This window comes from Brassica rapa, chromosome A08, assembly GCF_000309985.2.
Source record: "Brassica rapa cultivar Chiifu-401-42 chromosome A08, CAAS_Brap_v3.01, whole genome shotgun sequence".
Lineage (NCBI taxonomy): Eukaryota > Viridiplantae > Streptophyta > Magnoliopsida > Brassicales > Brassicaceae > Brassica > Brassica rapa.
Genome location: NC_024802.2, coordinates 2,998,437 through 3,024,028, shown reverse-complemented (window position 1 = coordinate 3,024,028; position 25,592 = coordinate 2,998,437). Strand labels below are relative to the sequence as shown.

The window sequence follows — 25,592 nt, the reverse complement described above, 5'->3', positions numbered from 1 at the left end:
CTTTAACTTGAGATTCATTGAATTATTTTTTTCTGTCATCAACTTAACATACTCAACTAATCATTAAGTTTTAATACCAACTTGAACACTTTCATAATTGAAATAGGATTGAATCAAAAGTTGATCCAAACATAAAAATAATATCATTGTGCAAACCAAACCAAACTAAAAAACAAACTTTTTAAACAAATCATTACCGAAACTTGATATTTAAAACATATAAACCAACAATGACTCTAAATTAAGAATGTTGTCATCGTCTCAAAAACCTTAGTCTTTTCGTTTATGAAACCTCGTAGAAACAATAATCTTCCAATTGCACTTTTGATCATTACACATCGCAAGTTTTTTCCATTGAATAATAGTGCATATTAAAAAAGAAAGAAAAAAAAATTATTCATCCATATGTGTCCCGGTAGTTCCAAATACACAAAGTTCCAAAACATAAACTTGTTAGAAACCTGCAGATAATGTGATATCAGTTCCCAGTCATGCTGGTAGGAAATAAAAGTAAAAACTATAAGAGCAACATACATGCTTCTACTCCACAAAATTAAGGATACCAAGTGGTCTAAAGTTGTCTTTCAATCACTACAACTAAGCTGCATGAAAGAATAATCAAATGCTTGAAATTACCATGGTTCTGTAGGATGCAGATCCACAGACTTTACTCTCTCAAATATTTGAGCTAGTTCTTTTTGATTAAAAAAACAATACATTGAATCATTAAACACAGTCAAAACCATAGTGAATGATCCAAAAAGATCTCCAAAATGCAACATGGATATAGTAAAACAATACCTTGATCTTAGGTCGTGAGAAGCTGTTTCAACAAAAAGATAAAAACCAGTTGTCTAGCTTCAATTATTTGATTATATCATTATAATATTTGATCCAAAGCCAGTTTCGGATATGGTGAGTACCCTTTCCGTTAATATAATCTCGACACCAAATTCTCTTAGATTCACATCTTCTGACCAAATATCTTGCAAACTCATACTCCAACTGCATCACACCATAAACAAATACTCTCTGTTTATTCAAGTATCATTTAGTCTGCGTGTGTGTGTTTTCTAAACTGAGAGGTTCAGAAGATGATAAAATCAAAACATAATCTTACATGAGCTTCATCGTCTTGAGCTTTCATAGACTTGAACATGGCTTGGACCAGATCTATCGAGACGCTTCCTCTAGATGTTCCCCATTTAGTTCTCGGCTGACCAAATCAGTATTAAATATTGTTTATGAGCTACAGATCACTATAAATACGAATAATCAAGTTTTGGAGGTTTTAGCTCACATGGTATTTTTTCTGCAGGAGCTTGAGTATTGATCTGTGGATTTGGGTGATATGCGTTCTGTTTCTCTGCATATACTTCATTTTGCATGATACAAAGAGTCTCACTCTTGAAGAAAGCGAAGGCAAAGGTTATAAAAAGGTCTCTCATCTTAACTTCATTTTTCAGTACTTCTTCTGTCTTGAAGCTATGAATGGCAGGCGTATGAACCACACATATGTTTTCATTCCCTCACAAATCTGTTTTTCAAAATATCACCGTAAATTTTTCAAAGAGGAAAAAAATTCTTAGCTTTGCTATACATCATGTTTTGTAACAGATCATGTGTAGTAGTAGTCTATGCCATTTTGGGGTCAGCTTACTTGGGGAGACAGGAAGATGAGATAGAAAAGCTTGCAGAGGAAACAGATTAAATCTTTGAGCCGCCGCCATGGAAGCTTCACAAGGGAATAATCTTATGGTTGTTGTGGGCTGACATAAGCCTGCAAATAGTATCTAAAAGTAAGATCTCTATTAATCAAAAGGTAACCAATTGCCAAACAATTCATCAAGCAAGCTTAGCTCACACACTCTAACGCATAGTATGTAAAGAAAAGAGTGTCATCAGTGGGGGAAAAAACTGCAAGTTGGGGATGATTTTTATACAATAAAAACGAAAATAGAATAGGCTAAACTGAAGAGAAGGGAACATAGATGCATACGCAACGTCATGTTAGGGCTCACATCAACATCTTCAGCCTTGATTTCGTTTGATACAGAAACGAACAAAACATCTAGATTTAGACACAATTCAAAGATTCATGCTCCAAGATTCAAACTTTAGTAAAAGAATTATTGAATTTACTCACAGCCTCTCAAAACATCTCAGTGTTTTCTTGTGACGGGACGGTGCCGGATTTTCCATCAGTAAGAACCTTCTGTACCAGGAGTTCACAACTTGTGAATTCCCGGTGGATTTAATGGCCGTAGCTGTAGCTTCTTCAGTGGAGGTTTTCTATTAGAGAAGGATTTATTATGAGATGAATCTCTATATATAGAATGAGAAAGAGGGGAGGAAGTGGAACGAAACCATTAAAGAAGGTTTAAAGAGCATAATATATTCTTGAAAGTGAGTTACAGTAACAGCGAAGTGGAGAGATCTTGATCAGTCAGAGAAGACCAAAAGTTTATGCTTCCTACACGTGACATGGCTTGAATTGGACCCCTCCTCTCTTTTTTGTTAAACCCCAAAATCTAAGACCAGTTCGATGATGACGTGGCAAAAACATGATAGGCTGATTTTCCAATCGTGGCATAGCTGAAAGGGCTTCATATTCCCCTTTTAATATTGTTAGATTAGATATTGAGCATTATACTAACTAGTTTAACAAAATCGTAATAAAAATGAAATAATTGATATTTAGTCAAGTATTATTTGATAATCATGAACTAAACGAAACAGTGTTAGATTTTAAGTATATTTAAATAATAGTAGACCAATATTTCACATTCCGTGGAAAATAAAAAAATCTTATTTGTGCATTTATCTGAAAAATTATTTACAAGTTACAATATATGACAAAAAATAATATATTTATTTCACTGGAAACATTTATCATTTTAATTTTTTTCCTAAACTAAACAATTGTGAATTTATGATATTTTATGATGATTTCGTTTTCATTTTATTTTTATCTTTTGTTTATTATTAAATAGAATAAATTGAATAAAATTATCGATGAGGTTTTGGCGTATACAGATCCAATTAAATTCGATATGATGAAAAAAAAATATTACTAGGGCCTAAGGAACAATAACAAATAATAAAATATTTTTAGACTAATATGATATTGATTTTAAAACAATATGATATTTTAATATCTTTGTTTCTTAAGAAGAGTAAAATAGATGTGGTTTTTATCTCATACCTTATAAATTTACTTTTGTTATTTATATTTCAAATTTAGATGAATACTAGATCTTGACCCGCACAACCGTGCGGGTGGTTATTTTCATTTTTATACATTTAAATATTTTATTTATATGATTAGTGGTATATATTTTAATAATTACCATATTACTAAAAGATTAATATGATATTTTCAAACACAACAATTTTATAGTTTGCATTTCCCTAGCGTTAAAAAATTTTAATATAATATTTTCAAACACAACAATTTTATAGTTTTCAAACACAACAATATGTTAAATTTTATAATTTTAATATTTACCATATTTATAATACAATCCAGAGTTAAAAAAGAAAGATAATATGGCATGTTAACATATGTGATATTGTAGACATATATTGTTCTGTTTTTACAATATTTTTTCAAGTGGCCGATTTTAAATGTATTACATGTTACATTTAACTTATTTGGTATATATTCATATAATTGGTTTGGTCTTCTTCTTTAGGTTCTCATATTGGACATGAAATATATACAATGTGATACAATGCATATTTTGAGGAGGGATGTTTTTTGAGTATCAACAAATAATCAAAATATAAACATGTAAAATGGTTTGCCATTTTCATGTGTATAAGTGGAAGTAACCTTGTCGTAAGTGACATTGGAGATATGTAATCTATCATGTGTACCGATTACGGTTTTATAATGCATGCATGGTTTATATCTCTGTACATAATCTAACAGAACCACCCACCAAAAAGTCATTTCACAGTCAATCGTTTGCAGTGGAAGTAGTTACAACCAAATCTCTTCCTTGACTTCTTGTTGTTGTCGTTGGTCTTACTTCTTCTTCTTCTTCTTCTTCTTCTTCCTCTGTTTCTTGCGCTCCAAGCTTCTTCTTCTTCTTCTTCTTCTTCTTCTTCTTCTTCTTCTTCTTCTTCTTCTTCTTCTTCTTCTTCTTCTTCTTCTTCTTCTTCTTCTTCTTCTTCTTCTTCTTCTTCTTCTTCTTCTTCTTCTTCTTCTTCTTCTTCTTCTTCTTCTTCTTCTTCTTCTTCTTCTAAGCTACTCTTCTTTATTCTTCTTTTCTTGGAGTATTTAATCAAGGTTCAATCTCAACACTCCCTCTTGAATCCTTTGATCAAATCTCCAACTCCATTTAGAGCAACTCTATTTTGGAGTTTCCAAAACTCTATATTTGAAGTCTTAAGCTGTTTTTCTCCAAAAGCAAAACTTCAAATTCAACTTCAAAACTATTTGTATTTTATAAAATGGACCTTATATTTTTTTATAACAAATTTGAATTCATAAAATTTTTTATAAATAACTAGCACATATATAAACATATTACATTAGTTTTAATAAATAAAATATTCTATAAAAATTTAAATAAAAATAACTTAATTAATATTAAACTTCAAACAATATACCATATTATTCCATAAAATAATTTTTCATAATGCATATATGATCTATTAGTGCATTTCGAAGTAAAAATGGCTCTCCTCATTTTTACTTTGTAGATTGCAAGCTAAAAGTTGTTAAAATCGGGTGATATTGATACTTGTGAATACATAAAATCGGAATAAGAAAGTAAAAGAGAAACATAAAATATTGCTAAAATACTAATTTCTTTTTGATGATATTAATACTCGTGAATATATTCGATATGAACAATAATAATTGTACGAAAAAGACATCAAAAACAACAACAACAACCATCTTCAGTATAACAAAAAAAATTGGACAATATTTGAAAATTTTGAAGGTTCCGGATCAAATTGACCTGATTATTAGTGTTATTGTAATATTTAAATTTGTGTAATAGTTATGTCTTCGTGTAATTTTCAAAAAATATTTTTTTAAGTTTCTTTTGTATATTATTGTTATCTAAATCTAATTTAAAATATTTTAAAGTTATATTTAATTTTATGTTTAAAATTTAAAATATGTAAACAAAAATTAAAATATATATGAGATATAATTTTTTTAAGGATTAAAACAATAAACAAAAAAATATTTATGAATCATAAAGATGATGTGTGATTGTAGGAACCAAAATGCAAATAAAAATATGAAACTTCAAATTTGAAGTTTTGAATAATAAAACTTCAAATACAGAGTTTCACTCTTCAAAACTTCAAAGTTTTGAAGTTATAGATTGTCTTTTGGAGATGCTCTTAGGGACTTGATCCCATCTTCCTTGTTCTTCATTTGTGATTCTTATCTCCCTCTTGACAAGAATCTCCAAGACCATCTCCTTGTCTTGCGAATTTTCTTTGTCATCTCATGACTGGTTTTCTTCGCCATCTTTCTCTGTTCCCGTGAGCCTTTGTCACGTCTCCTCCGTGAGCTTCTGTCACGTCTTCTTTGGTTGACTCTCCAACCACCTTGCTCCCTTTCTCACTTAGGTAAGCAAGTCTCATTCTTCTAGGTTTTGTTTCTTGGCTTCAATCATTGCTTCATCCGGCTTCCACTCTTTCTTTGGTTTCAATGTCTTCATTGATCATCTACATGTGCTACCTGATTCTTTGAACCATCACCTAGGCCTTGTTCAACTTTGGTCTTGTTGGTTTCTCTTAACCTTCACCTCAGTCTTCTTTGCCTTTAGTATGTTTGGTTTTCTCCAAACCATCACCTCAGCTTCATTGGCCTTGGACTCTTTGATTCATTGAACTTTCACCTTGATTTCTAAGCAAGGTTCTTTCATCTTCAGCTTTGAACATCTCTGGATCTTCAGCTTCAATCATGTATTCCGACTTCATTGCCTTCTTTGTTCAGTTGCTGTTGATCTCATCCATATCTCCAATGGCTAAGAACATCCAACAACTCCCATAGCTTCCTTGATCATCTTTGATCCCCACCATGGTCTTCTTTCTTCTTTGTTCATGTCTCCCTCTTGGAGACGACTTTCTTCTTTCTCATTTGCCTTAGGTTCTTCTCATATGGCCTTCTTCTTTCTCTTATGGAGGGGAACGCCCAACAACTCTCTCAGCTTCCTTTACATTGTAGAACAAAGATCCAGAATTATCCTCCCACAATACTATCTCCATACCATTGTCTTCACTGCTATTTTTCAGAAGATTTCACTATCTCCTTGAATGCACTTGAAGCCCTCTTGTTGGTATGTTTGTGAATGTGATTGTAAAGGTTGATGATTCTCTCTCTTGATTCTCTCTCTTGTCACCACCTCTTCCTTCCTTCTCTTATTCTCTGATTTAGTCTCAGCTTTCTTTTTCTTTTTTCTTTTGGTGGCTGTCCCTATCCTTTTCTTCTTCTTAGTCTCCTTTGGACTGCCATCATCTTCTTCTTGAACAGGCTCTACGGATCAACTGAGCTCTGATACCATGTTGTGATTTTGTCTCTTTCTTGGCTTGGCCTCTTCACTCTTCTCATGCCCAGCTCTCTCTGTTTTGTACTCTGATTTGTTCACTTACTCTCTTTGTTTCTTTACTTGTGTTTTATCATAACACAAGCACACACTCTCTTTACTCTCTTACATGTGTTTGTAGAGAGAAGAGAGAACACTTTGATTGTCTACATCTTTTCTTTTCTCCAACTTCTTTCTATTAGAATTGGATACCTTTTACAACACCACACACATACATACTTATAGTAGTCTTTTACTAACTACTACACTTGCACTTCAACTTAGCCTTAACTCTACAAACAACTCTTACCAAGTCAAACAACAACTCTAGACTAGCTAGACATTAACCAACACTTCACACATTTGTTGGCTTAACTAAATTAACTAGACGTTACTCTTTATTCTCCTTGTTGTAACTTCTAGTTACAACCAAATCTCTTCCTTGACTTCTTGTTGTTGTCGTTGGTCTTACTTCTTCTTCTTCCTCTGTTGCTTGCGCTCCAAGCTTCTCCTTCTTATTCTTCTTCTTCTTCTTCTTCCTCTTCCATTCCTTTGTAGCTTCTTCTAAGCTACTCTTCTTTATTCTTCTTTTCTTGGAGTATTTAATCAAGGTTCAATCTCAACAAGAATCTATCTCTACCATTTACCCTACAAAACTGAAGAGTTCCTGATCTCTGTGTTAAGCTTTCTTCACCTACAACACTGAAACAAGGCCACTATAAGCAAATTCACAATCAAAATAATTCTGAATCAAAGCAGTGTTTTTACTCAATTTAGAGGAACAATGCATTTAAAGCTTTATTAATAAATGAAAACAACACCAAAATCTGAGTGTACATCATTAGAGAAAACATTTGAAAAACAAAACTTCAACTTTGTTCTCTTATGCTAATCACCAAAAGAAAGCTCAGATTTGTTCTCGCGATAGCAATATATTCTGATATATTAAAAGATGATGTTCTCTAGAAATAATGAGAGCGATGATGTAAAAACATTAGACACGCTGCTATTTATTCAGGAGGTCAACATTGAACACAAACCCCAAGCGCTCGCTGCTTGTAATTATTGATTGGTAGATATGATGATAAAATAGTAGGAGTAAGCTATAGAATTAGTATACTGCAGAATCTGCATTAATATTTTTAATACGGTGATTTACTTCATATATAAAACTATTATAAAAACAAATATGTAATATATAATTTATTTATTTCTAAATAATAGAGATATTTTTATATTTATAATATATAAATATATATTATTCTATGTTATGTTATTAAAAATAATGAATCATATATAACTATATAAATTAAATTATATTTTAAATGTTAAATATTAATATTTTTTAAAAAATAATATATTTTTAGTTTTAGTTTTTAAATATAGAAAATTAATTTTGGATATAAACATAATTTTTAATATTATTAAATAAAATTAATAAATTATATATAATTACTTTTAATTTTTATATATTTTCTATCCAAATGTTCTACCAAAAATTTCATTTGAGAGCATTAATCAAAAATCATTTGTAATGCATTAACATCTTGTAAATGCTCTTCTAAACTTTACAATTACGATGAAATAAAAATAACAAATTTATTTTGTTAGCAATTATGATGTTCTTTTTAAAACAGTTACCTTTTCTTTTTCAGTAAAAAAAGTATAAAAAAATTGAGATACTTATGTTTTTCCTTATAATCTTTGTCAAGGTATTTAATTTTTCTTATCGTTAATATATTATATTATATTTAAACTTGCAATAAAACTATAAACACTTTTAAAGTTAATAAAAACAGGAATATAATTAGAATAAAAATAAAACATTTTTTGTCGCTTATATATAAAAATTAAATAAAAAAGATTGCACAAGGACAAAGTCATGAACAAGTCATCCAAAGTGATCTACATGATTATTCAAAAGCCCATTCAGTTTCGGCGCGAATCTCTGCTTCTTCTTCCGGTGTAAAATCATTTTGAATGTTGAAGAATGTTCGAACCTCGTCTACAGAAAAACCTTTGATCATATCAGCTATAGTTTGGCAAATGAGATCAAGAAGATCCTTGGTGTTTAGATAATTAGCAGCCATTATCAAGGCAAAAAGCATCTCCCGATCCATATTCTTCATGAACTCAGCATCCCAATTCTTGAGTTCATCTTCTGTGGAAGAAGATGAATCACCATCGACATCGGGGTTGACAAGATGTTTTTCGCAATATTCGATCACTTTGGCGAGAATCGCGCCGGTGACATTGGAAATAGGGATTTCACCATCAACACAGTCATCTTCAACCATGTGAGCTATCATTTGTGACTGTACAGCCACCGCTTCTTCAACCTCAAAGATCTTGTCATCGCAGCTCTTCAACGTGATAATTTTAAACGTCGACATGTTGATTCTTTATAGAGATTGATGCTTGTTGAGGTGAATGCTACAAAGTATGAACCTATGTCTCTATTTATAGGAGTTTTGTCTGTCAATGTCATGATTTGTTTAAGAAATGTATTCTATGTTGACCCTAAAAATAGGAAATAAATATAAGTTTATTAAAACACAAATATGTATATATATATATATATATATATTTATATTTAAGACATTACTTTTTCATCAAAAGCTAAAAAGAAATAAATTTATATTTCTTCAATTTTCTACTTATAAAGTCTTAAAATCTTAATATATAGATATATATACTAAAATGTAATTAATAAAATTAATTTTGAATAAAAATAAAAATATGTATCTTTGAACTTTAGAGAAAAAGGAAACAAATTTTGAGAAGTAAAATTTTTATAGAATATTTTTAATTAATTGTTAAGTTCTTTTGAGAAATATTTTACCCACATTGAAAAATCAACTGCGTTGGTAACACAAAAATTTGGGTTATATAAAAAAAATTACATTTCATGTCATATATTTATCTTTTATATGCTTAATAAATTATTATTATCTAATTTAGCTACCCTAAAAATTCTATAAATTAATAATAACTGATTATTTATTAATTTATATAGTTATTAATTTAAAGAAAACTCCTATTTTGATATATATTTTAAATGTATTTACTCACAATATATATTCTATATTTCAAAAAAGAAAAAAATCATTTATTTCACAATTATTGACAAAAGAGAGATGCTTTCTATCAGTCAACCCTACTTATTTGTTATTGCTATGAATGTTCTGGGTCATATGATGGGGCTCCAATCTCTCATTCATTTGTAGGCGGGGCTTCTTCTAGCTTTCACCTCGAGGAACAATCATATATTAAAATTTATCAATTTGTATTTCGTCTTTCTTTTAAATGATTGGACATATTTTTATTTTCTTTAATACTCATCGTAGAATATAACCACACTTTTAGATATAATTTGGTAAATTATTACTAAAATAGTAAAATAGAAAAAAAATGAAAGGAAATGAATTTTGAATTTAAAAAAATTAAAAAGTCTATTTATGTATATAAAATTTATATATATATATATATATATATAGTTATTATTATTTTATGATTCTAATGGGACTATATATTTATTATCAAAATTTCTAAATATTATTGTCTTATTATCTTATTATCTTATTAAATTATGTTATATTTTACATTGGCTAAGTTGACTTGAAAATTTTTATTAGTTTTTCATGTCTATTAATTTTAGAGTTTATGTTGCAGTTTGTTATATAAGTTTGTTATAAGCTCATCTTACTAGTTTATTGTCTATAATTTATAAATACTTCTTTTAGAAATTATAACAAAGTTTTTTTATTTTAAAAATTATTTTTTCAGTAAGATTACCAAATACGATAACAACTATGTTATAGATTGCATCACATCAAAAAAGCAAAATAAACTCTTCAAGAACGCATCTAAACCATCAGAAAGTATGATTTGACAAATACGATTTTAGAAATCAATGATAAATTCTACACCAAAACTGAGGTTGGGTTTTTCTCTAAAGATTGATACCAGAAATGATCTTGTTGCACACTTTTTGACAACATCGAAGTGTTTTACTGCATTACAATGGGCTTCAGTCACAGTCGTTGCCTACATAACAAAAGTTTATCAGATAAAGATCTTCTCATTTGGTTAAATCTGTTTTCAAAGAGACCACTTAAGTTTGCTATTAAACCCGTGAAACACTTTGTGATAACCATTAGTCTGTTTACAATGGTAAAAAAAATATTTAACACCCTAATTTACATTTTTTAACATTACATTTCACTTTCTCTTTCTTTCACCTATTTATTCAATATCTACACAATTATTACATATTTTTTTCGATGAAATTCAAATCACAATTGTTACATATACAATGGTTTGTTTAATAATATTCAACACTATAACCTACAACTATTTTTATTTTTTATTTTCTTTCTACTTGATGATCTTCGGTTATCAGATTTTTGTTGAGTTGCGATTATTTATGTAAGGGGTTGTGAGTCTTTTATGAATGTTTACAATCATTAAGATTAGTGCTATGTTGGTTGTATGTGGTCTTTTGAATGCCGTTTAATTGTCGATTGATTTCAGAAATCTTTCGTCTATGTTGGTTGTATGTCGTTTTTTGAAAGCCGTTTAATTGAACGACTGCATAGGAAACTCGTAAGTTAGACAAAATATACAGAAAATTACATTAAACGGACCTCGCTTACTATCAATTTTTCTCAATGGATTGACATTTAATAAAATTCTTCTTATCTCTTTTCTGCAGAGTTGTTGCAAATGTGTCTCACAGATAGAAACACAAAAAAAAATGTAGGAGGGGAGTAATAAGAACAAAATAACAGTATGGGTGATTGTATGGACCAATAATAAATTCTTCTTCTACACCAGCCATTATAAACTTATGCAAAAGAAACTTGTATAAAGAGGTAAGAGTTTTTGATTTGGATGAAATGCAGTATGATCAATATATAGAAGAACCAACTGGTAGCACAATAAACTCAATAATTTCGGCCATAAATGTAGGTATATATGACATTAACTGAATAATTTAAAGGGTAGAAACTTGATCTTCAATCCATACGCTTACATATTTGATTATAAAGTTCCTATAATATTTCGTGTCAACAGTTTTACGGTTAGCGAGACCTAATTTTCTCTCACGAAAAGTTTCGTAGCCGCCGAAGCCTTTGCTTAGATCCACCACAGCTTCCTCGGTGGTTTGGCTTCCGCCACCACCGGGGAAGGCTATTCCTCCTCGATCTCTTCTTTCAGTGGTGTATCTTTCTTTTCTCTCTAAAGTCGTCTATTCTCTCTCTGTATGGTCTCCTTTGCAGCGGTCGTTGATGGTCTTTGTGTAGCTTTATGATGTTCTACATGGAGTTAGAGCAAGGAAGGTGTGTTTGGAGTGTATATGGTGGTGACAGTGGCGGATTCTTTTGCAATGGAATCTTGTATGGCTTGTCATGTGCGACAGTTTTAGTTCTTTGTTGCCATTCATTTGTGTTTGGGCTTTGCTATGGTAGTTGGTTCAGTTTGTCCTGGTTCTTGTTAGAGGAGTTATGCCTTGCTCCCTGTTACAAGATGGTTTTCATTTAGGGTTTATTGGATACACAACAATACCTAGATGCATGTTGGGCTGTCATTGATCTGAATTGATAGGGATTCATCATTTGGAGTTGGACTTTGAATTATGTTGGGTTCTTCTCAAGCCACTATTGTGGATAAAAGCAGAGCTTACAGTATTCATGGTTTTAACTCATGAATTTCCATTATTCCCTCAAGTTCAGATTAACGCTTTGGTCTTTATCCTCCTTTCATGTCATCATTTTTAAGGCTAAGGCTCTCATCTGAGCTTCTACTTGCCTATCTATTGGCTCAGTTCTTTATTGCGATCAGAAGCAGAGGTGGCTGTCATGTAAGTTGATTGGATCGTGGAGTATTGATCCTCCTTCTACTACTGATGGCTAAGAAGACACTCATTATTTCTTCTTTTCCCTGTTGGCCTTAGTAATTGTCGCATCTACTGATGTTGTTAGTTTAATTCCTTTCAAGCTTTCTTTTGTATGAACTCCTTCTGGCCATGTCTTAGTACTGGTTTTATTGCAATCGAATGATTTTTTGACAAAAAAAAAAGTTCCTATAATATTTCATATCATATTAAATAACCAAATATGTGATCAGAATAAATGTCATATATAACTGACATAGCTTTGAAATGATGAGCAAGAATTCATGTTAACCAATATCAAAGTACATAACTGATATATTGTACAAAATGAGATTCGCATTCAATGGAGTATATAAACAGTATAAATTTTTGTGGTAACAAATTTTATAGGGCCTATTCGTTTCTCCATCAGAATGAGCCATCTGGATGTAGATGAGAGTTTTGTTCGTTTAGACATTAAAAGTGCAATTCATCTGGATGGATCATCTGGATGACTTTTGGAAATTTAGGTTTAATTTTAAAGTTCATTCAGCTGATCAAATTTGGACCATTTGGATGGAGATGGTTCATTCAATATGGTATAATGTCTATTATGCACTTAATGTAATTCACAAATTACAAACATAAACATAATATCATTTTGTCACACACGAAAACTGGCAAAACCACAAGAAAACATTTTTCCGCGAAAACCTAAAATCAAAATTTTCACGCCAAAACCCTAAAATGCATTTCCGCACAAAATTGGAAAAACGTGTTTTCCCGCAAAAACTGGAAAAACGTGTTTTCCCGCAAAAACATGTTTACATGCCAAAATCACAAAAATGCGTTTTCACGCCAAAACCCCATAACACATTTTCCACCTAATCACAAAAACATGTTCTCCTGCCAAAACCACAAAATGTGTTTTCCCGCCATAACGTCTTTTACCGCCAAAACCGAAAAACGTGTTTTCCCACCAAAACCGAAAATCTTGTTTTCTGCCAAAACCGCAAAAACGTGTTTTCCCACCAAAACCATAAATCGTGTTTTCTCGCCAAAACCGAAAATTGACTTTTCCCGCCAAAATCAAAAAATCTTGTTTTCCCGCCAAAACCGCAAAAATGCATTTTTCGCCAAAACCAAAAAATTTATTTTTTCTCCAAAATTGAAAAAACTCATTTTCCCGTCAAAATCCAAAAATCTCGTTTTCCCGTCAAAATTGAAAAATCTCGTTTTCCGTTATAACCGAAAATTTTTGTTTTCCGCCAAAACCGAAGTTACAGTCAGTTTATTATTAATACTCTTTTAGTTTGAAACTCTAATTTTTTTTTTCAAATACATGTTTATCAATTTTTTTTGTTTATTAGAAGTTATTATTGTAGTAAATTTTAACATATGATTAAATCAAGATAAGGGTATTTTAGTAATTTTTTTACTAAACTCATTTGGATGGAAATGAAAATAAAGAAACAAACATAAAATTCATTTAGATGATTCATCTAGATGAACCATCTAGATAGACAAACAAACAGTCCTAAAAATCTGAATGGATCATCTAAATAGATCATACAAATGGATCATCTGAATAGAGATGACAGATGGTGACAGATGGTGAAACGAACAACCCCGTACTGTATGACTTATTAGGAATAACCAAAATTTGAATACAATAGGTATTCCCTTTTATTGCCTCCCAATTTCCCTAGACCAAGCGTAGATAGTTACTCCTAATTGCTAGATTAAAGCGTATAGAACTTAATACTTCCGTTAACATTAAATGTAGTGAAAAAGTTCAATGGAAGCATATTGAAAAAGTGTGAAGCAAAGCACTATTTACATGGGAATAATTTATGTATGCGAAGGCTTTACTTCACACTATAAAAAGTATTCTCATGTAAATATATAGTCCTATTAAAATCATAAATTAATAATCTATCTCTATACTTATTTTATATTAGTACAAACTAAACATTATTGTTGGTTTTATATTTTGATAATATTAAATAAAATTATATCAAAAACCACATAACAATTATATGAAACATAAAAATATACATCAAATAAGATAATAAAATAGTATGGAAGTCAAATTCCTAAATTTAAATAATTTATATAAGGTAAAATTAAATATTTCTTAATTTATTAATAAAAATATTAAAAAAAATCTGAAAAAAGAAATTATGATAAATAAAAATATCTCTATAAATTAATAAAATTTTAAAGTTTCAATATTATTAATTTATAGAGGTTCTACTGTACAGTCTTTATCTTATTCACGAAGCATGTTCTTATTCAGTGCTATATGAATCAGAAAAATATACATAGTCTTATCTTATTCACAAATCATGTTATCGTTCAGTGTTTTAGTTTTTATTATAGGGTATATGGCGAACAGTGAATAAGAAAAAAAACCATTCATCATCGATTTTAGTTTTTTTTTGTACCCACTAACCATTTAAATGAAAATTGATCTCAGCTAATCAATGTTTTTAAACCCGACCCGGACACTGAACCGGACGACTTACCGGGTCGCTGGGTCATTGGGTCGACCGCGGGTGAACCGCGGGTTAATAAATGAATTAATTTTATTATATAATAATAAATTAGCTATGAAAATAAATATATAAAAACTAAAGTTTAATAGTCTCTAAATGTTTTTTAAAACATAAAATAATAGTTTGGATATATATATATACTTTATGTTTAAAAAGTATTTAAGAAAAACTTAACTTTAGTTTTTATATTTTTATTTTCATTTGACATGAAAAATAAAATAAAAAATAATTTAGACTATTTAAAATTTTCTGTAACAAAATAAGAGTTATGACATCTAAAAAAATTAAGATATAAAACGCACAAATATTTAAATAACTAATTTAAATAATAAAGTAACTTCAAATTCAAAATAAACTAAAAATAAAAGATCATTGTAATAAATCGTCAATAACAGAAATAAACTAACACCAAATCACAGCAACTAATTTTGGTTTTTTAATTTATCATCGTCCACTTCATTTTTTAGGTGCCATAGTGAAAAATCTTCATCAAATCTAAAAATTACAAATATAAAACTGAAAAAGGAAAACCTAACCTTTTTTTTTTGTCAGCATCTAACTTTTTAATTGAAAACTTAGAATATAAAACATAATCTAAAAACTAAAAAAAAATAAAAGTTGTTTATTGGTTCAATCGGCGGTTCAACCGGTATCGGGTTTCGGGGTTTAATGGGGTTTTGCGGATTTTTACGGTTTTTTGCGGGTTTTTAAATATTGGGTTTTTCATAACACCCAAACCGAATTTTTTCTGGATCACCGGGTTTACCGGTTCAACCGCGGGTCTGGGTCGGGTTTCAAAACACTGCAGCTAATAGAGTATCCCTCTGTTTCAGTTTAATTTGTATAGTAAAATTTTTGTTTCAAAATAAATGTCGCTTTATAGTTTCAATGCAAAATTTATTAATTTTATAATCTAATCTATTTCTGTATTGGTTGAAATGTGTTTAGATGTATTTCAGTATCGGTAATGATGTTTTTATTTAGTAAATATACAAAATTAAATATTTTTAATATTTTTTCATAAGTGTAAAACAACAATCCCCTATACATTATTTACTAAGTAATTTTGACACATGTCATCACCACATTAACTTTGAAAGCAAAATAATGACATGGAATATTAATAAAGATGACATGGTTTGGACTAACTGTGATATGAACATTTATATTTAATATTGTTTTATAATTTTGGTAAATTGTTAGAATAAACTAACAACTTATAAATAATCATTAATATAACAATATATAGTAAAGTTAGAAATATAGTAATACATAATAATTTTCGAAAATATTATTTAATTTTATTTAAATAATTTTATAATTTTTCATTACTAAAACAAATCTTAAAACATTTATGCATTTTTCAAAAAAAAATTAAAATCATATTATAATTATTTCTTTTTAATATTTAAAAATTTTAGAAATATTATTTAATTTTATGTTTTGTTCATTATATATTAAAAAACTTTCCCTTAATTCTATAAAATTGTATTTAATATATATTAACCAAAATAAAATAAATAAAAATATTCCAAGAAATATTTATTATTAAATATAAATGTAAAAAAAATATTTATTTGATCTTAGTTTTTACATAGAAATAAAATATTATATGCAAATAATAAAACCAAAAAATTAACAAAACTTTATTTATAAATATAATTCTAAAATTATATTTGTGCACATAGTTATAGGAAAACACATAGTTAAAATGAAACGGAAGGAGTAAGTAACAAATCTTAATTGTTCGAGATATTTATTTCTTAAACACACAAACAATTAACGTTGTACCTAATTGATCCTAAATATAGGACTTAACAAATATTTCATTTCTAAAATCATAACTACTTCAAGTCTTCAACAAATATAAATAGCTCGAAATTGAAGGGTAAGTGGATATTTGTCACTAACTTCACTTTGAGTACAGCCGCCGGTCCATATAGACTGACCAAGTGCCACAATTTGCCACTGCATTTAAAACTGAGTCTAAGGTAGTAAGGTTCTCTCATTAATGGTAATATTGTATTTTACAAAATCAGTGACATTTACAACCATACAAATTGTATATTAGAATTTACAAACCATACAAATTGTATATCTAATAACAGTCCTTCGATCATTACTTCAAGTTCATACTATTGATACGAGTCTTTCCAACACGATTCTTAGGTCTCTATGTGATCACCATTATTAAACCGGTCAAAAACCGGTGTCTTTATTCAATACGAGTCTCGCCAATAGTGTAGCAAAATCCAGTGCCTTTATCCAACACGATTTTTAAGTCTCTCTGTGATCACTACAAGTGACTCTCAATTGGGAGTTTCTTAGGTCTCTCTGTGATCACTACAAGTGACTCTCAGTTGGGAGTAGCAAATTCTGTTGGATCAAATAAATAGTCCAATGGTTTTTATTTAAAATGTGAATAAACAATGATTTGGATTACATGTTATTAAGCCTAAAAATCAATTCATTTAGTGTATCAGATATGGGAAAGTAATCTAAAACGCCTCAGTTACAAAAAAAACTATTCTAACTATCCCACCATTTTTCTCACTACCCCAGCATTTTCCCCTATTACCCTTTTTTAATAATATTTTTTAAGTTATATGCGGACCCCACCCATCATGCATGCAGACCTCTCCCCCATTTTTTTAAAAAATGAAGTATTAAATTTAAATCTAAATTTATATGTGGTTCCCATTTTTAGAAGCTCATTCTTCTTCTGACATGTGTCCATCTTCTTTTTTATTCTCCAACCAAATTTATGTTTTAATTATTTAATGAATAATATAACTAAAAATTTTTAGAAATAAAAACAAATTCCATTTATTTCACAATATTTTTTTAAAAAGTAAAATAACAAAATAAAATATTTTAAAATTATTTGAATAAAAAATAAATACAAAAATAGATTTAATAAAATACATATATAAACAAAATTTTCTAAAACAAAATTTATCTCTTTCATATAAAAGTGATCAAAATTAAAATAAGATATATTATATTTTAATCAAATATTAATTTCAAAAATATTTGCATATTCTATAAGATTTAAAAATACAAATATAATAAATATGTATTTAAATAATATTTTAATCAAAAGTTAATTTAAAAAATAATTTTTAAAATATTTATAAAAATTTTGTTATATAAAAATATTTCAAAAAACAAAAATTTAATAAAATATGTATTTCAATTATATTTTAATGAAAAATTAGTAACAAAATAAATTTAATAAAATACTTCTATAAATGATTTTTGGTTAAACTAAATTTTATCTCTTTTATATAAAAATTATCAAATTTAAAATAAATTTCATATTTAATCAACAATTAATTTCAGAAATATCTATAAACATTATTACAATAATATTTCAAAAATACAAATTTAAAGAAAATTATGTATATTTCTCTAAATTTAACATTGTTTTGAGGAAAAATATTAAAATGGTGTTAGACGATACTTTGGGTTGTGTAAAACGTTCTTGGTCGTTTTAAAACACCTAAACTGATGAAAAACTAAAGTTTTAGGTGTATTGATATAAAACAAATACGAAAATAATGGTTAAAGATGATTTTGTGTATTTATGCTTATTTGCACTCTTTTGAAGCAAAATAATATACTACAGTGGTGGGAATAACACCCTCGTGATGGGTTAAAAATGTTAAATCGATGAAAATTAAAATTCTAGGAATTACTGGAATTACTAGTACTACTATGTACTATTGTGAACTACCTTAAACTACCCTAATTTTTGAATTACTATGTATTATGCTTGTTTATAGGAATCTTAATTTTTGTCTTATTGTTTATTTTTAGAAGATGTATATCATATATTACGTGATAATATGTCCATATAAGTGTTTATTTCTAAATTACGTTTTCGAAAAAAATTTGAGGTAATTTATTTATCAGTGGAAAAAGAAGGTAAAACTAAGAAATGATTTACCGTTTGATGTGAGGCTGAGTCGAATGTCGAAAATCTTCACCTCTCTCGAATCGCCATTTGAGAGACATTAGTTTTTTTTTAAAGAGATAAAGTGTGCAACATTTACCGATCTCTCGAAGATCTTCACCTCTATCAATGATCTCTCGAACGAATTGGAAACACTCATTGAGAATCGCATAGTGAAAATGACAATAATGAAAGATCAATCATAATGGAAGCAGAGCAATGATAAGCTTCGACCTGTTTTCAAGACGAAGCACACATGAGAATTGATTAGACAACATGAACAGCTAGTTCATTGGTCAAAAGAAGTATGGTTTCAGCACGGTACTCCTAAGTTTGCTACTTTCATTGGATTACATATCAAAACAGTTAGGCGACTGGAGATAGAATGCTTAGCTGGAACACTAGTACAAATTCTTCATGTGTCCTCTGTCAGGGTCTTTTCGAATCAGGGGATCATCTGTTTTTCGAATGACCATATTCTACTGAAGGCTCATCAATACTGATGTGAGTGTTTTTGTAATCAAGTTTCACAACAAAGTAGCTGGAACTAATGGAGTTAATTTTGGAGTTAATCACAACAAAGTGATTAACCAATGATTTTTGTCTTTTTCAAACATATAGCAAAGTCAAGAAGAGCTAATTTATATTGAACTTTATTGTTTCCTAAAAAGAAAACCACCATATGTTTGCTTCCTGTCTTCAGTTGTAGAGATTTTTTTTTTGTTGGATTTTAATAATTAACTGGAAACTAATCAAAGGTAAAGATCAAGATCAAGTTTCATGATTTAAAAAAAAAAGTTTCATGATCTTATCAAATCTCTGTTTTTCTGTCTTGTAAATAACGCTTATGTTTCTCTTATCAGATTCAATCTGAACTACTTTCTAGACCTAATGCAAATCTAAAACAAAACTGTGAGTTTTATTGCCAAAAGTGACTAAACTTATGAACATGTGTTCCCATCATTAAATACAAAGTAAATTGCATTTAATCTGTATCACCAAACTTCTTGTTGTCTCTGTTTAGAACCAACAGAAAAATAGTACATACGCTATATATATCATATGATTAGTGATACGATCAGTGATTAACATTATCCGATTAACCATAAACAATGCGTCTTTGCAACAACATAGACAATGATCCAAGACCAGAACATTCTTAAAAGACAATTTTTCAATATTTTTCTTCATAGTAAATTACCAAATTACCCTTTACGCTATTTCCAAATCTCGACGCATCATCGAACTTTGATTTATATAATTTTAATTACAGAGCAGACATCGGAACCAGACAGTGTCCCTCTTTCCTCGCCGATCTCTCTCTCTCTCTCTTCCTCATCTCCGATCTCAATCAAAACACGCGTCTTTGATCTCTCTCCACATTCGAAAAAACATCAAAGTCTCTGTTCTTACCTACCGTTCTCAAATTCGCAATCTTTCGCCAACTTCTTTTCACGGTATCGCTTCTTCTCTTTCGATTCGGCTGGATTTGATCGATACCCATCTCGTGATTCAATCTGGGTTTGCGTCAAAATGTTGAATTTCCCTGGAAAATTACATCAACTCTAAGAGATTGGATCATCTCTCTGTTCTTGCATGATGGGTTTAAATAGAAAGTTAAGGAGCTAAGAGATAGATAGATAGATAGAAGGATCAAATGATTGAGGAACAATGAGCAGTTTCACAAAGAGCACATCGTTCAATAGAAGAGCATTGAGTTCTTTATCTGTAGAAAGCCCTAGGAGCACCTCTTCAACCGCCTTCAACAGCCCCATTGGCTCAGCTTTCGCCAGCCCGAGAACATTCGGAGGTAGTCCACGTCCGTACACAAACAGGTTGAAAGAGATCTCGTACTTGTTTCAAGTCCTCATCGTCGCAGGAACACTTGTCTCGTTTCTTGTGATCATAGCTGGTGGTTACCTCTACGTTGTTCCTAGCCTCGGTTATAATGGTGCATTGCAGTTTAATGACACCTCTGTTATAATTAATAGTAAGGAGTGTGACATATTCGATGGGAGTTGGGTGGTTGATGCTAGCTACCCTTTGTACAACGCGTCTGAATGTCCGTTTGTAGAGAGAGGGTTTAACTGTTTAGGCAACGGGCGTGGGCACGATGAGTATCTAAAGTGGAGGTGGAAGCCTAAGCATTGTAGCGTCCCGAGGTTTCAAGTGCGTGATGTGTTGGAGAGGTTGAGAGGTAAAAGGATAGTCTTTGTGGGAGATTCGATGAGTAGGACGCAGTGGGAGTCTTTGATATGTATGTTGATGACGGGTTTGGATGATAAGAGGAGTGTTTATGAAGTCAACGGGAACAATATAACGAAGAGGATAAGGTTCTTGGGTGTGAGGTTTAGTTCTTTTAACTTCACGGTTGAGTTCTATAGATCGGTTTTCTTGGTTCAGCCTGGGAAGTTGTTGCGTTGGCACGCGCCGAAACGTGTAAAGTCCACGTTGAAGCTGGATGTTTTGGATGTGATTAACAATGAGTGGAGCTCTGCGGATTATCTTGTTTTCAATACTGGTCAGTGGTGGGTGCCTGGGAAGCTTTTCGAAACGTAAGCTTTGAATTGAATAACTTGGTATAGACTTTAGAGTGTTGTCTTTAAGCTAACTGTTGTGTGTTTGGAACGTCAGTGGTTGTTACTTTCAGGTTGGGAACTCACTGAGGCTCGGGATGTCTATTCCTTCAGCGTATAAAGTAGCGTTAGAGACATGGGCGTCATGGATAGAGACTCAGATTGATCCTAACAAAACTCGTGTGTTGTTTCGTACCTTTGAGCCATCGCATTGGAGGTACAGCTCCTTAGCTTTTACCAGTTTTTGTTCTGCTTTTTCTTAAGATTGAAGTTTGGTGTTGTTGTGTAGTGATCATAGATCATGCAATGTGACGAAGTATCCAACCCCGGATACACAAGGAAGAGACAGAAGCATATTCTCTGAAATGATCAAAGAAGTAGTCAAGAACATGACGGTTCCGGTGTCGGTTTTGGATGTAACTTCGATGTCAGCGTTTAGAAGTGATGGTCATGTGGGTTTATGGAGTGATAACCCGTTGGTATCTGACTGTAGTCATTGGTGTCTACCTGGAGTTCCTGATATCTGGAATGAAATCTTGCTCTTCTTCCTCTTTAGACAACAAGTAACTTTCTCTCTATTTGCTTTCCTTATCTAACACAACAGTTTCTTTATGTCTGAATGTTTTGTTTACTTGATTTGCAGGTTCCGTGATAAGGATTAACTGCAGGTTTTTGCAACATAACACGATAGAAAGAAAAAATGATTAACGACCCTTGAAGATTATATATCTCTAGGAGCTAATTGCTCCTGTTTCTTCTGGGACATAAAGGCACTGAGGGTCACAAAGTGATTCTTAAATTCATTCTTTGATTGTTTCTTCTACGTTCTTCTTCTTTATTGTATTATCGATTCAAAGAGAGTGAGAGGATCTTCTTCTGGTATAAAATTATTTCATTACTATCTGTGACTTGATTCAAAGCAGTTTTCTTGATGTCTAATAGCATTTTCAACTTTATTCCATTTTCCACTTCAAACTCTATTTTAAAATAAAATAAGTGTTTTTAATTCCATTCCATTTTCATTGTAAATTAGAGTAAAAAGTAGATTTACTTCAAAATGGGATGATTTTATTTATTAAAATAGAATCGAATTACTCTATTTTTAAAAACAATGAAATTATACATTGAATCCTTATATTATTTAAATCACTTCTACCAAATTTGCATACGAAAATGAAAATAGACACATGACATGTATATTATGTATATTAGGTGAAATTCTTTTACTTCGAGAAAGGAAAAATACAAAGAAAGTTAAAACTGAAGGGGGAATGTAAAAACAGGAAAATTAAAAGAGGGAAATCAAAAACAAAAACTAATAACGACAAACGAGCAAGATGTAGTTTTAGATGTGTAAGAGAAAGAAAGAAAGGAACTACTTGTCTTTGCCGCCGCCAAACATACCCATCATGTCTTTGCCAGAACCCATCTGTTTCATGAGACTCTGCAGACCTCCCATGCCTCCGAACTGCTTGAGCATCTGAGGAGGAAGGACCTTGCTCATGTGCTGAGCGTTCATGTTTCTCGAGAGTGCGCTCATGTCTCCATTCTTTGGGATCTTGAGTCCTTTCATCTTGCTCCACATCTTTGCTAGCCTCTTGTACTCTTCCAACATCTCCATCACTTCTCTTACCATCCTCCCAGACCCTCTCGCTATTCTCATCATCCTTGACTCGTTAAACATCTTCGGGTTCGAGCTGTCCAGTTCTGCACCAGTTAAACATCAGTTATTACTTCTACTCTGGATAAGTTTTATATTATTGTTCCGTTCTCACCTTCGTTTGTCATAGAATCCATCATCGTCATGTATCGCTTTATCTTCGCTTGGCTTTCTTTCTCGTGTCCTTTCGGCATCATTTGAGCAGCAGCTCCAGGTAGCATTGAGAAAACCTACACACACCTCAGGGTTGTTATTATCATCTCAATCAACTCCTGCTTTTAAGCTTAGTAACATGTTGACAAAAGAGCTTCTGACCTCGCTAAGTGGGCCCATGTTCAGTAAGTTCTGGAACTGGTCGTACATAATTCTCAACGTGAAGTTACCCTGAGAGAGCTTTTCCAGAAGTTCAGGTTGTTGATCTTTAGGTACCACATCTTGTAGTTTATCCACGAATCCAGACCAATCTCCCATTCCTGTTGAGCATAAAAAAGATTCCGAGTCAATAACAACCCATTGAGAGACTTTGATTACTCTTCACAGGGAGGGCAATGTCATGAATGTTACCTAAGAGACGGCTGACAAATGGTTTGACGTCAAACACTTCAAACTCATCCATATGCTCTCCTGTTCCGATGAAAATCACAGGACTCTTTGTCGCCGCAACACTAACAAGATGAAAACGGATCACATTCAATGGTCCAATTGGAAAAGCCAACAAGATTTTTATACAGACGATTTTGAAAACATAGAACGAGATTTAGAAGGTGAAAGATACGTACGCGCTAAGAGCACCGCCACCCTTGGCATGACCGTCCATCTTAGTGATAATTACAGCTCCCACGGCAACACTTTGCTTGAATGCTTGAGCTTGGTCAAATGCAGCTTGACCAATACTGCTGTCCATGACAAATATAACGAGATCTGGTTTCTGAAAAAATGAAAAGACCATGATCAAAGCCTGCAACATCAAACCAAGGAACAAACATAAGACTCCAAGACAACAGATCATACCGTTGCTTCAGCAACTTGACGCATTTCTTCAAAGAGAGTAGCTTCTTGTTTATGACGACCACTGGTGTCAACAATAATAAGATCACAGTTTTCTTTCTTAAAGGTATCAACTCCCTCAACAGCAATTTTCACAGGATCGGATTCCGTGTAACTGCAAAGAATCACAACCCAGCATTAGCAAAATTCTATCATCACAGTATGCCTATAGAATAGTTTTTGCCCAGAATATTTGCTTCTCCCTCTTTTAGTGTCATTAATCCAGCTACAAACAGCAAGCATAGTCGCAGTAATTGCAAATATAAAAAGAAGACCTCAAGAGAGCGCAGGACAAAACATGCAAAAGGGCTTAAAGAGACTCGTAAACGTGGCGCGCAGAGAAGTATGACGACACCTACCGGATGATGGAAAAGGAAATATAACTTAGTCCCTTTCAGTGCCAATTTTTGCAGCCACAGTTCTAAGCTAAACCTTGAGCCTAAATCAAACAATTTCATGAACTTTGGAGATTGACCCTATACGTGAGCTACTATTCTATTGGAAAAACAAGCACCAAAGCTGTTACAAACATGCAAGAAGAAAGCTGATACTAAGATAGCTTAGTCCCATTAAGTGCAGATTTTTGCAGCCATAGTCCTATACCAAACCTCAGAGCCGAATTCAAACAATTTAAGAAACTTTGTACTTTGATTCTACCGTCACAAAGAAAATTCCATCGCTTTTTTTACACTAACCTATACTGTTACTAAGAAAAGACAAGTTTATACCTTCCATAAAAGGGGATCCTAGCCTTGGTGGCATTCTGTTTCAGCTGATCGAAAGCACCAGCCCTGAAAGTATCCGCACACACCAGAGCTGGTTTATACCCTTTCTTCTGATGATAATAAGCATACTTGGTACAAGTTGTGGTTTTACCAGCACCTAAACATTAACAGTCAAGTGAGATTACACAAACAATCAAGAAACAAACAATCAATCTTACAAAGACCTCACCTTGTAACCCAACGAACATAACAACACTAGGTTTAGCCTTTTTGGGTGAAAACGCAGGCTTTCCTGGATCCAACATCTTACACAGTTCACTAAAGATAGCCTGATACAAAACAAATCAAATCCAATAACGAATCAAAATCCGATTCCTAATCGAATCCCAAATTAAAAAAAAAAAAAACCTGCTCAATGATCCGTCGCTTGTTGTGGCCAGCGGCTAGCTCCTCGAGGTTAACGATCTTCTTGATATTGTTCTGCATCTCCCTCACGAGAGGGAAAGAGACATCCGAATGGAGAAGAGCGCGAGTGATCTCTTTCAAGCACTCGTTGAGAGCCTTCTCGTCGATGATCGTCACATTGCTCATCTTCTGCAAGGCGCTGGCGATCTGCCCGCCGAGCTCCGCTAAAACCAT

The 25,592-nt window shown here is 31.5% G+C and overlaps 3 protein-coding genes and 1 long non-coding RNA gene across 4 annotated transcripts; 2 read left to right on the top strand and 2 right to left on the bottom strand.

Moving 5' to 3' along the window:
* Positions 1 to 380: 380 nt before the first annotated feature.
* Positions 381 to 9,625, bottom strand: LOC103832976 (SKP1-like protein 13). The gene has a single exon (XM_033277778.1). It carries the CDS (start codon positions 8,948 to 8,950, stop codon positions 8,471 to 8,473), a length of 480 nt encoding a protein of 159 aa, XP_033133669.1. The 5' UTR covers positions 8,951 to 9,625; the 3' UTR covers positions 381 to 8,470.
* Positions 9,626 to 11,649: 2,024 nt separating this feature from the next.
* LOC117127433 lies at positions 11,650 to 17,640 on the top strand. The gene is made up of 2 exons (XR_004450445.1): positions 11,650 to 14,920; positions 15,806 to 17,640. It is a non-coding gene; the product is annotated as an uncharacterized LOC117127433 (long non-coding RNA).
* A 595-nt stretch (positions 17,641 to 18,235) lies between these two features.
* LOC103832975 (protein trichome berefringence-like 7) lies at positions 18,236 to 22,477 on the top strand. Its single transcript, XM_009109083.3, has 4 exons — positions 18,236 to 21,500; positions 21,580 to 21,738; positions 21,811 to 22,084; positions 22,165 to 22,477. Exons 1-4 carry the CDS (start codon positions 20,617 to 20,619, stop codon positions 22,171 to 22,173), a joined length of 1,326 nt encoding a protein of 441 aa, XP_009107331.1. The 5' UTR covers positions 18,236 to 20,616; the 3' UTR covers positions 22,174 to 22,477.
* Positions 22,478 to 22,695: 218 nt separating this feature from the next.
* On the bottom strand, positions 22,696 to 25,592 carry LOC103832974 (signal recognition particle 54 kDa protein 3). The gene is made up of 9 exons (XM_009109082.3): positions 25,362 to 25,592; positions 25,183 to 25,282; positions 24,957 to 25,110; positions 24,193 to 24,343; positions 23,961 to 24,109; positions 23,746 to 23,846; positions 23,497 to 23,654; positions 23,297 to 23,411; positions 22,696 to 23,228 (listed from the first exon to the last, which is right to left on the bottom strand). Exons 1-9 carry the CDS (start codon positions 25,590 to 25,592, stop codon positions 22,897 to 22,899), a joined length of 1,491 nt encoding a protein of 496 aa, XP_009107330.1. The 3' UTR covers positions 22,696 to 22,896.